Source organism: Drosophila erecta, unplaced genomic scaffold (assembly GCF_003286155.1).
Source record: "Drosophila erecta strain 14021-0224.00,06,07 unplaced genomic scaffold, DereRS2 tig00000000-arrow-pilon, whole genome shotgun sequence".
Classification (NCBI taxonomy): Eukaryota; Metazoa; Arthropoda; class Insecta; order Diptera; family Drosophilidae; genus Drosophila; species Drosophila erecta.
Window position 1 is genome coordinate 16810444 of NW_020825194.1, and position 10281 is coordinate 16820724.

A 10281-nucleotide genomic window follows, 5' to 3' on the forward strand; every position below is an offset into this window, starting at 1 on the left:
TAGCTTATGCAGCCTTATAAATAATATGGCTTTATACCTAAACTCACTGCTAAATTCCCAACTTACATCATTTTGCAAGCTTATTTGCACACTTGAAAGTATTTGCATAGATTTCTTTACAAATCAACAGAATTTTCTCTCACGCACGTGGGCGCATCGCCCACTGTGCGCCGATGACGAAGCTCCGCTTAGCGCTTCTCCAGCAGAGACCTGGTCTGTAGCGGGCGGCCTAATGGGAATCTTAAACCGAGCTGGGTGCACTCAGAGTCTTCAGTTCAAGACGCGACTTCGAACGAAGCGGTTGTGACGTTCCGGGCGAATTGCGAACCCTCAGATACAAGATACAAACTTGGACGCTTTTTATAGGCGCGCTTCATTCGAAAAGGACTGTGAAATGATGTGCTAAAGTGTTGATGGCATGTCTATATAGTATCAAAGCAAATAATTTATGCGAACCAATTTGGTTGGTGGCAGTGTGCGTTTGCTCTTGACTTTGTTTTCAAGCCAATGCAATTGCATTAGCAATCTGAGCTTGATGCACTCTGAGTGCTGCTGACATTTGATCTTTGCAAAGATCACATCGCATTGAATCACCAACTCGCATCGGATGTGTGAAGAGGTCCGCGACCATATGGAATATATTTCAGCACACCACCTACGGCGACAATTAGTTTGTACAATTTAAGATACTCCGTCAACTGAAGACGCGGGCGAAGGTGAGCCCGCCGCCGATCGGTTGGCATCGACTTCGGAAACGGCATCGGCATCTCGAGCCCAACATCTAAGATCTTGTGCTTGCATCTTAATAACTTCCTCTTCTCCATCCAGTCGGGGGTCCAATCGAAAACAATTAGAAAAATGCCAACTATGGCTGGGCAAAATAACTTGAGCCTGGGCCTGCCGTAATCGTAATCAACCTGTAATGCCAACTAATTGGCATAATTGTTGCTGCATCTCGGCTATTATTTGCCGTTTGAGCATCTTCGAGTTAGATTCGCAATGCTCTTTCAGTGGAAATGGCTGGCAAAAATGTCAAATAGGCTTCGCCTTACTGGCCACAAGGCAACTTAGGAAAAATGAAGAAAAAACCGCGAAAAAAGCAACCAAGAAATAAAACTGCAACCAGCATCACGAGTTCAACCCAAGGAGGATAAAGCGGTAAATATTTTCCGTTGTCAAAAAGGTCAAGACAGGGAAAAACCGCCAAACTAGATGCCAGTTCAGTATTGTTCGCTTTTGGTTTTTGGCCATTTTTCCTGCTGCCACTGCTGCTGCCACACGCACTCGGCTCCAATGGCTTCTGGCCACAACTTGCCACAAATGTTGCGGTTAGCATTGAGCCAGATGATCTCGTTAGCTGAAAAGTATGAGATTTTATTGGGCAATTGAACTTTGCAGCTCGGCGATATGATGTTCCTCAGACCCGTTACCCTAATTAATAATACGAAAACTGCTATGGGCAACTACAACATTATATGGCTAGACATTTTATGCCTCTAAGAAAATCATTTCAATTACCCGTAAACTTAATTGCAAAACTGAACTTAAATGTTAGTTTGAATGGCGGAGCGAATATATTAACGTTACTTTACTTAGTGTCAGACGTTCATGTTTTGCATTGATATCGTAGAGTTTATTGCCCATTATTATTTTATTTCGAAATCGCTATATAACTATAATCGTTATATAACTACAACATTATATGTTTTAATGAAAACTAAAAAGTAATGATTTGTTGCATATAATAAACTTTATGTTCAACCCAGTAATGCCAAATTTCCTTTAATCAGCAAATGCGAACATACTTATTTTTAAAAAAAATTTTGTCATCATCCATTTGGATGACTTAAAAAGAAAAGTTTATTGCCTAAACGATTTGATTGTTAGACAACATTAGTGCAACATAAAAATCCAACTCTTTTTATAACAAATTCCCAGCTTAAAGACTTTTAATCTGCTAATTGACAATAGCAGTGTTGCTTTTGTTTGACTTGTGTCAAAAAAGAGTGATGACGCTGTTAGTAAATATCAACAACATTAAATCAAATACCTCGGAGACTTTGAATGTGTTTACCTCGTAAGGCTCAAATTAGTTCTAGGCATAGCTCTTTTTCACCATACTCGGAATACCATTAAAAACCTATCGAAGACGTTCTTGACCCGAGCGGATATTCATAAAGTTGATGAGCCTTTGCCGGACAAGTCAATTTCGACCAATTTGGTTTCTATAAACGGTCATAAAGTGCAATTTCCATTTTGGAGCTTTGTTTGCGACTGCGATTGACAGTTTTATCGGTGTGACTACGTGTCGTTTTTTTTTTTTGCGAGGAGCGGAGTGGCAAGTGGCAAGGTCGTAAAATTGAATTGTAGGTGGAGGTCGAGGCAGAAACGGGGGAAGAGCCAGCGACAGCGTTGCAAATTCTGTCAGTCAATAAAGCGGCACCAACTTCAGAAGTTAATGTTTTTTAAATTACACTTACAATTCATTACGAAAGCGTTGAATTGAACAAACACCTTGAAGGCGAAGAAAATTTTCTACTGGTCTCTTCGTAGTGACAACAAAACCGAACGCGTAAATACATTATTATCACCCAGGGGTGATTACCTATGAGGAGATATTTTTGGGAAAGTTATTACTAAAGTAAGCAGACGTCGGTTACGCAAAGATTGGCAACAAAAGACACATTACTATTATACGGCTATGGGTGGATGGTGGAGAGGAATGGGTATTAAGATGCGAGCTGCTATTGTGTAAGGCAATTAGCGCCAACTTATATGCCCTGCTTGCACTTTCCCATCAATTGTGACCAGCGATCATTCAATAACATATTAATAACTTTCAGTTTTAAGCTCTCCATCGTGAGATCCCTCCCCTCCCAAACAATCCCCGGACCCACAGAGAGCAATCGGCGAAATGTTGGCACAAACGCAAATTACCCCAACGCCTTGGCGACTTTTGACCCTGGCTTTGTTCTGCTCAGCTTTATTTTTGGCCAGTGAGGTAAGTTACAAGTAACTGTACCCTTAGCCGGGCTCGATCGGGGAACTCGAATGATATGCCAGCGGAGATTCCAATGGCGATGTGCACGTGAGAGAGAATTGAAATGCAAATTGCGGAATTGTATAAATATTTAAGCGCAGTATTTGTTAAGCTGCGAAGATGCTTATTATCTTCCTTCCGTAGATTGCAATAATTAATAGCTTAAGTAACGTAAACATATCGTACAATTAATGCTAATGAAGCTCCCCCTAAGCGAGCATCAAGAAACGTATTTAGCTACATTTTCACCTGCTTCTCAACAATAACTACATCCTCAGAAATGGTAATCCGTTAAGACTGTGACTATCATTACAATTAAAAGCGTGACCCTTCAATTGGGGTTTAGTAGTCTTATTCCAAAGGGATTGTAAAATTCTTTACATTAGTATTGCCTGCCCATAGAAAACATCAAAACTTTATACAAAATTTAAGTGATGAATATCAATCTTTCTACGATTTTTCCATAGATACTACCTATTGTATTCAGTGTGATGCTAAGTACTAAGTGTTAGATCCTATCTTAATAAATTGCAAATTAAAAGGCATGTCAAGAAAATGAGCTAACAATTTTAATTAAAATTATACATTTTGTCTGATTTAATAGTTAATTCACATTTGTTTCAACAAGTATGCTTAATCATAAATTAAATAGGAAAAGAATGGTGCATCTTTTTAACTAACTAACAATCTAATTGTATTACGGCTAATCAAAGGTATACAAATTTATGTAAACTTCTCAATCTGTTTACAATGTGTGTAAGTCGTAAAGAATAGATTGATGACAAATTAATTATCCGAGTTAAAAAGTCAAATGTATCTTTACGAATATTGGCTTAAGTGCATGGAAACGGGGTGTCGCTTGCATGGAACACATTGTACAAATTACCATAAAATACTGTCAATTAATTTGTTAAATTTGTTATCAGTGAGACTGTCATACTGTGGAGTAATAATAATATACTTGGAAGTTAACGCTTACTAGATATAATTTGAGGGCTTTCATTCTGCCACAAGATCCCCTGTGGAGCCACCACCGACAAATGTTCGTCGTGTTTGCCACCGAATCTTCCGAGCTTCCCAAGACACTTCTTTGAGCAACGGCGGAAAATGTTGTAATTTTGCGCTCTTTACGCTTTGTTTCATTTTTAATTTATTCTATGTGTGTACGAGTGCATCCAATCCGCAATTCACACACAGGCCGGCAAAGATACACATGATTCAGAGAAGCAAAGGTCTCGAGACAAATGCGAGTGTATCACAGACAAAAGACTTCGCTGACCAAGTGACCTTTTTTCCGACTCGTCTGACACTTTTGCAGAAATGGAACACACACTGCCGGCCAACAACAAAAACTGAGGGAGAATAGTGTGTTGATTGTTTTCGCCATTTGCATACAAGAAATTAAAACGAAACCCAAGTCGAGGATGAAGTTGTGGCTGTTATGTAACGGACGAGTGGGCAACTGGGCGCAGAATGTGTGTTTTAGTGCGGCCCGTAAATATGCCTGAAATGAAATTGAAGAGCGTTTCAAATTATGGCAAATTGCCCGAAATAAGAAACCCAAACAGCTCCGTCCCGCGAAATTGAAATCTCGACTGGGCCTTGGATTGTGCCTCGTATCTTGGGGATTGCACAATCGGGTTTCCTTAAGTGATTCCCTGTCGTATTAGGAATGATTACAGTCCAAATCGTTCCCCTCAACTTTGCAATTTGTGGAGCTTTCCATCCAAAGGAAATATCAATTCGACTTAACGAGCTTCTACTCTGAGGGGAACATCTCTCCTTAAAAGTAACCCATTAAAATCCAACTACATAATTTGACTTGAATTTATCTATGGACAATACGATTCCCGATCTTTGTATTTAAAAGTATACTTAACTATGGCCCATGGCAAGTAACGAAAAATAAGAAAAGAGCCCTAAAATCGAAATGTGTTAGCCTTATTAAGCAATTAGATATCATGGTTTGTAGTTCCAGTCTTTCTTGGTATCATTGCTTCTAAGAAGTTTTCAAAATGTTTTACATAATATATTACATTAATCAGCTTTTATACAATTACAATTTTTATTTTGGGTATTTATATTTATACGTTACTTATAAGTTACTTAGCTTTGACCGAGTGAAAGGAACTTACATCTATGAGATAAAATAGGGAGATAGGAGTCTTCCGAGTATAATCTGTAATCGGCTACCTTTGATGAAGGCTTTCGCAGTCACAAGACTATTGGAGTAGCTAAACAAATGACACAAAGATCGATATCGGCGAGTACTCGTGCCCAGCATGTGTGAATGTGAATGTGAGTGCTGTAAGCATAGTGTGTACATTTTGGGTTTCGAGCTGGGAGCTGGGTTCAGACCGCAGGTTGGATTCGGATGCTGCCCTGACTTGGGCCCAAAGTGATGAATTGACGCGATGTCATAACTTGGCACATGGTGCCACGGCTTCTTGCATCAGTCGACCTGTGCCGCTGTGTGAAATGTCAACTTTATTTTTAGTCGGTTTTTGTGGAAGCTGTTGCTGTTTCCCTATGATGTGCCTAATTATAATGAAAAAATTTCACGTCGACAGTAGCAAATTATAGCCCAATGACTTATCGAAATCTGCCACTGGATCTACACGTACATGTGCAGAAGCTTCCGCCCAGTCCGTGAAAAATATTTTCCCAGCATTCCGAACAATCTATGAAATCATGAATCTCTGACCAAAAAAGTTATGTAAGTCTCTACTGGACGAACTCACTAGAAATCCAAAACAGAATGTTTTGTTAAGGACTAGAATCTAATGTTTCAATCAAAGTACTAACAAACGCTTAATTTAAATGTTATATTACTTGTAATATATTTAATTTTGTAGTAAGTATTCGTTTAAGTATTGCAAATTTCAATTGGCATTATTATTTTAATTCTCTGCAGGCTCAAAATGCCATCCCAAAAACGAATCCTGCCTCGCAGCTGATGCAGAAGACATCATTCTCCTGCGCCGGACGTCCAGCGGGATATTATGCGGATGTGGAGACGGGCTGCCAGGTGTACCACATGTGCGATGGCCTGGGTCGCCAGTTCAGCTACACCTGTCCCAACACGACACTCTTCCAGCAGCGAATGCTAATCTGCGATCACTGGTACATGGTGAACTGCTCCAAGGCAGAGAGCAACTATGCCGCCAATCTCCTAATTGGTTTGTGTTGTATCCCAACGAATAATATTAGATTTGAAAACAAAATCTGTTCCCCAGGTCAGCGGGACAAGCCCTTCGTAAACGATGAGGAAAACAGCTTGCGCACTCCTAGACCTGATCTTCTCGATCGTCCTTATGCGCCCGACTATTCCGGAGAGTCCTTCAGAAGCCAATATAAGGTGACGCTTTTGTATTAATGTCTAGTTGTAAATGATTATCTTTTTAAATACTTATACTGGCTTGTTCTTGCAGCAGTTCCCTTCCAACCAGAATCAGATACGCGATGAATCCGTCAAGGGAGCCGGTGCGGGTAAATCGGATCCTCAGATATCGCAGACGCGTTGGCGCATTCCACCACCCAGCCGGACGATCCTTCCACCGGCTTATGAACCGCAAATCGAACTGTCCAGTGCCCAAGCGGCCAAGCCTAGGATACCCATTGTCACTAGCACCACCACGACCACTAGAGCGACCACCACCAGCCGACCAACAACCACAACTCGTGCCCCCACCACAACAACCACCACTCGAAGACCTCCGGTAAGCGCCAGGCGAACGGAGGCCTTGCACAACAGGCGACCCAGTCTTCAGGAGCATGATATGGACGACTTGGGCACCAGCCACAGCACACGGTACAACACCTCGGCAGACTTCAACTCGGCGGAGTCGCCACTCCGTGAAACAAAACAGTCCAGCACCAAGCTAACCAAGTTCATCAAGCCGCCCTCAAAGATCTACGAGCCGCCCTTCGTGTATCCCATCCACAATCTAGAGGAGACCCAGGCCCAGAACGCGGAAGTCTCCACCACACTGCGCACATCAACGGCGGCTCCTTTTAGTCCTGTTCCAAGTCGTAAGGAGGTCAGCACCACAACTCCACGCCCACTAAGTCGACCAACGACCTTGGCTGGCGTACCCTTCTCCTTTACCACACACCCAACTACGGTTACTACGGTTGGAGTACCGCCACGTAGCGATAATCGGACGCCAGCTCCGGCCCAGAGCTTCCGCCTGGCCACGCCCACCAGCACTGCAGCACCACCATCGCGCCCGGCACAGATGCCCTTCAACGATTTGCTGCCGCCGTTCGTAGACTTTGTGCCCCACGATATAGCAACCACCCAGGGACCGCCTATCTACTACGAATGGAAGGTGCCCTCGAACGGTCTTGAGCCTCCCAAATTGGACCCACCCATTGGTGTGGATGGACGTGAATATCCCGAGACCACCGGAGATTACGGGGTCACCAGCAAGCAGAATATATTCAACACTCGACTGAACGATATCGGAAGCCAGCAAAAAAAGCCAGTCCAGATTACTTCGCCTCTCCAGCAGTCGAGCACCACCCACCGGTTGGCCATCTCGAGATCCATTAAGCCCAAAGAGGAAGAGAAACTGCAGTCGGAGCCGGCACAGCGGCGATCCGATGTGGTGGCCAGCTCCACCGATATAAGCCATTTGCGCAAGCAACTGCTCATTCCGGAGTACGCCTTCCCGCTGGAAACCATTGGGCGCACGGGCTATGGTCCTGGCGCAGGAGAAGCGGTTGGGAGCTCCAGCTCCAGCAGCGGGGATCTGTACAACTCGTTCCAGCTCAAGATCCCCGAGCAGCGCACCAAGTGGTTCGGAGAGAACCCCAAGTGCCCGGAGTGCCATCCTTCGTTCGTCCTGCCGGGCACCTGCGAGCCCTGCCTGCGCAGATAGTCCTGCCCCCATTTCCATTCCCGTGTCCGTCCGTCCCATCGTCCATTATCCGCAACCGCATCCGCATTCGCATCTGCTACTAGCCCTAGTATTAGCCTCCGCTGAGAAGTCCCGGAGTGAAGCATCCACGCATTTAAGTGTTAATGTTATTGTATATCCGCAGATTAATTATTAAACTACACAAATATGTTTGTGAATGAATTATTTCTCCTGTGGTGGGTTCATTTGTGTAAATTTATATTTATAGAAATTTATAGAGTAGAATAATGCTGAGTCGTTTCACCATGTTACTCAAAAAATATTATTAATAACTCTTAAAAGCAAATTTTTCTCAGTTGTTAAAATTTAGGCACCCCTAGATCTTTCCGTCTCTATGGTTTTTGGATTAATTTTTCGGTTCTTTCAAAATTTATTTAGGTCAGTGAAGTACAGTATTATGGGGGATTCAGCAGATGTAAAACTGGATCCATTTAGCCATGTTATCGTTCCACCAATACCGAAACTGGCCGACATGCATATGTACTGGGTGTGGCGAATGCTCATTAAATCATATCTGACTGCAACAGGCCTTTGGTCTGGAAATCATCCAAAGGAGGTAATCGGTATACTGGTAATATATTTGGTGGTTAAATCTGCACAATTCGTTATTTTAAGAGCGCCCACGCAAAGTTTGTGTTGCTGAGCACGTTGGAAATTTGGGTTGTAAGAAAGGAGTACGATGACATGACCAGCAAGTCCATTTTCGAAGATCTCGAGGAACGATACGCTAACAATAACAATCGAAGACAATCAGTGAATAGTTATTTTTAAAATCAATAAGATGTGTTTCTATTGATTTCGCTGTACAGTTCTTAAGTGCTTCCTGGATGAAATATTTAAAATACATCTGTATCTCTTCACTATCCATACTACTGTTCTGTAATACTGTAATTTCTGTAAAAAAAAATACAAAAATATTTAAATTTACATCCATATATTTTGTTTTGGAAAAAAATTATATTCATTACAATTGCTTAAAAGCGGCACAATAACATAAAATGATTGTTCTAAATATACTTTCAATATACGAATATTTAAAATTCCGGAAGTATTGCATTTTAAATATACCAACTCTGCTCATTTTGAGCTCACCAGTGCTGCCCATCGATTACCACGCGTTAGTGCTTTTGCGTATCTAACGCGTTAGTGCCTTTCAACATTTGACACATCGTTCAATAAAAACAAATCAACTTCGACTGTCCGAAAAGCAGCAAGAATATTTAAAATACAACGCTCAGCAACTAAAATTTACTATTCACAAAAACAAAAGTTTAACCAAATTGTAGCTACTATCAGTCGAGAACCAGAAGGACCCTTAAAAATGACACGTAAGTAGGGGCATCATGAAGCCATTTTGTTAACACTGCACTATGTATTAAATGTGTATGTAATAAATAACAATTCAATGGGGATTACCTCCTCTGACATCCAAAATCCTAATCTTCGGAATATGCCATAGAGTATTAGTTTCGCTACCCGAAAGTAATCCTTGGCTTTCGCATGTAGAGCAGGCAAAAATCGATGGACGAGCAGAGGACATGTGAGCGCCTCTAACCTCTCACGGATTATGTAGATCACGTTTAGCACGCGCCTCTAACCAGCTGCCTCGTATTTACTAATTATAATATCACCAACTTACTAGGCGGCAACCAACGCGACCTGGCCCGCCAGAAGAACCAGAAGAAGCAGGCGGATTTGACCAAGGGAAAGCGAACTGATAACCTCACCGTGGAGCAGAGGAAGGCCAGGTGAGTGATCTACAATATATTCCATAGACAATAATATTATTAATATACCATTACATACCCCAGGGACGCTGAGTTAATGCGAGAGAAGCAGAAAAAGAAGGAGGAGGCCGCTGCCGCGGGCACAAGCAAGTAGTCAACCCATTGGCTTGTCCGAGATCCAGACTCCCTGATGCATTTCCGGACAGGTTAGGCTTATAGTCAGTCGTTCGTCAGCCAAGACCCCGTTTCGCCCAAGGACCTAGGATAGTCGACCATGTGGTTAAATTGTACATGAAGCAACATACATAACGCACGAGCATTGTATACATTTCAACGACCCACAACTGCGCTTAGATATTACCGGGCAGTACAGCACGTGACATAGCAATAGCAATAGCAAGTGCCACCCAAGGACTTCGATTCGGTTCCGGTTTTCGTTCTTTTTCGTTTGAAGTGCTGCTGTACGTTAATTAAGTAATCTTACATTTTATTTCTCCACCTACCTGACTAAATTATTTACTGTAATGTATATATATAAATTTTCAAATAAAACATAATATGCAGCCGCCAGACTCGATTATGTGTTATTGTG

At 42.2% G+C, this 10281-nt stretch overlaps 3 protein-coding genes across 6 annotated transcripts; all 3 read left to right on the forward strand.

Annotated features, from left to right (window-relative positions):
- The first annotated feature begins 240 nt into the window (after positions 1-240).
- LOC6553593 (mucin-5AC) lies at positions 241-8120 on the forward strand. Of its 3 annotated transcripts, none has more exons than XM_015154660.2 (5): positions 241-716; positions 2844-3001; positions 5955-6219; positions 6277-6398; positions 6475-8120. In XM_015154660.2, exons 2-5 carry the CDS (start codon positions 2915-2917, stop codon positions 7921-7923), a joined length of 1923 nt encoding a protein of 640 aa, XP_015010146.1. In that variant the 5' UTR covers positions 241-716; positions 2844-2914; the 3' UTR covers positions 7924-8120. The 3 variants fall into 3 exon arrangements, with proteins under 3 accessions (XP_015010146.1, XP_026831494.1, XP_015010142.1); XM_026975693.1 differs by having other exon boundaries at positions 241-619; positions 6472-8115; XM_015154656.2 differs by having other exon boundaries at positions 270-716; positions 6472-8120.
- A 132-nt stretch (positions 8121-8252) lies between these two features.
- Positions 8253-8774, forward strand: LOC26526811. The gene is made up of 2 exons (XM_015155042.2): positions 8253-8518; positions 8578-8774. The coding sequence occupies exons 1-2, from the start codon at positions 8297-8299 to the stop codon at positions 8731-8733; spliced, it is 378 nt and encodes a 125-aa protein (XP_015010528.1). The 5' UTR covers positions 8253-8296; the 3' UTR covers positions 8734-8774.
- Positions 8775-9022: 248 nt separating this feature from the next.
- Positions 9023-10261, forward strand: LOC6553592 (putative SERF-like protein). Of its 2 annotated transcripts, none has more exons than XM_001980140.3 (3): positions 9023-9290; positions 9605-9710; positions 9774-10261. In XM_001980140.3, exons 1-3 carry the CDS (start codon positions 9284-9286, stop codon positions 9841-9843), a joined length of 183 nt encoding a protein of 60 aa, XP_001980176.1. In that variant the 5' UTR covers positions 9023-9283; the 3' UTR covers positions 9844-10261. The 2 variants fall into 2 exon arrangements, with proteins under 2 accessions (XP_001980176.1, XP_026839790.1); XM_026983989.1 differs by lacking the exon at positions 9023-9290 and adding an exon at positions 9327-9345.
- Positions 10262-10281: the final 20 nt, after the last annotated feature.

What these genes read in the sequence shown, in the direction of transcription:
- LOC6553593 (XM_026975693.1), top strand. Translation starts at nt 2,915, where the DNA reads ATGTTGGCACAAACGCAAATTACCCCAACGCCTTGGCGACTTTTGACC. An exon ending in CTTTATTTTTGGCCAGTGAG is followed by an intron (nt 3,002 to 5,954) that starts GTAAGTTACAAG and finishes AATTCTCTGCAG; the next exon opens with GCTCAAAATGCCATCCCAAA. An exon ending in CCTTCAGAAGCCAATATAAG is followed by an intron (nt 6,399 to 6,471) that starts GTGACGCTTTTG and finishes TTGTTCTTGCAG; the next exon opens with CAGTTCCCTTCCAACCAGAA.
- LOC26526811 (XM_015155042.2), top strand. Translation starts at nt 8,297, where the DNA reads ATGGTTTTTGGATTAATTTTTCGGTTCTTTCAAAATTTATTTAGGTCA. An exon ending in CTGGAAATCATCCAAAGGAG is followed by an intron (nt 8,519 to 8,577) that starts GTAATCGGTATA and finishes CGTTATTTTAAG; the next exon opens with AGCGCCCACGCAAAGTTTGT.
- LOC6553592 (XM_001980140.3), top strand. An exon ending in GTGGAGCAGAGGAAGGCCAG is followed by an intron (nt 9,711 to 9,773) that starts GTGAGTGATCTA and finishes TACATACCCCAG; the next exon opens with GGACGCTGAGTTAATGCGAG.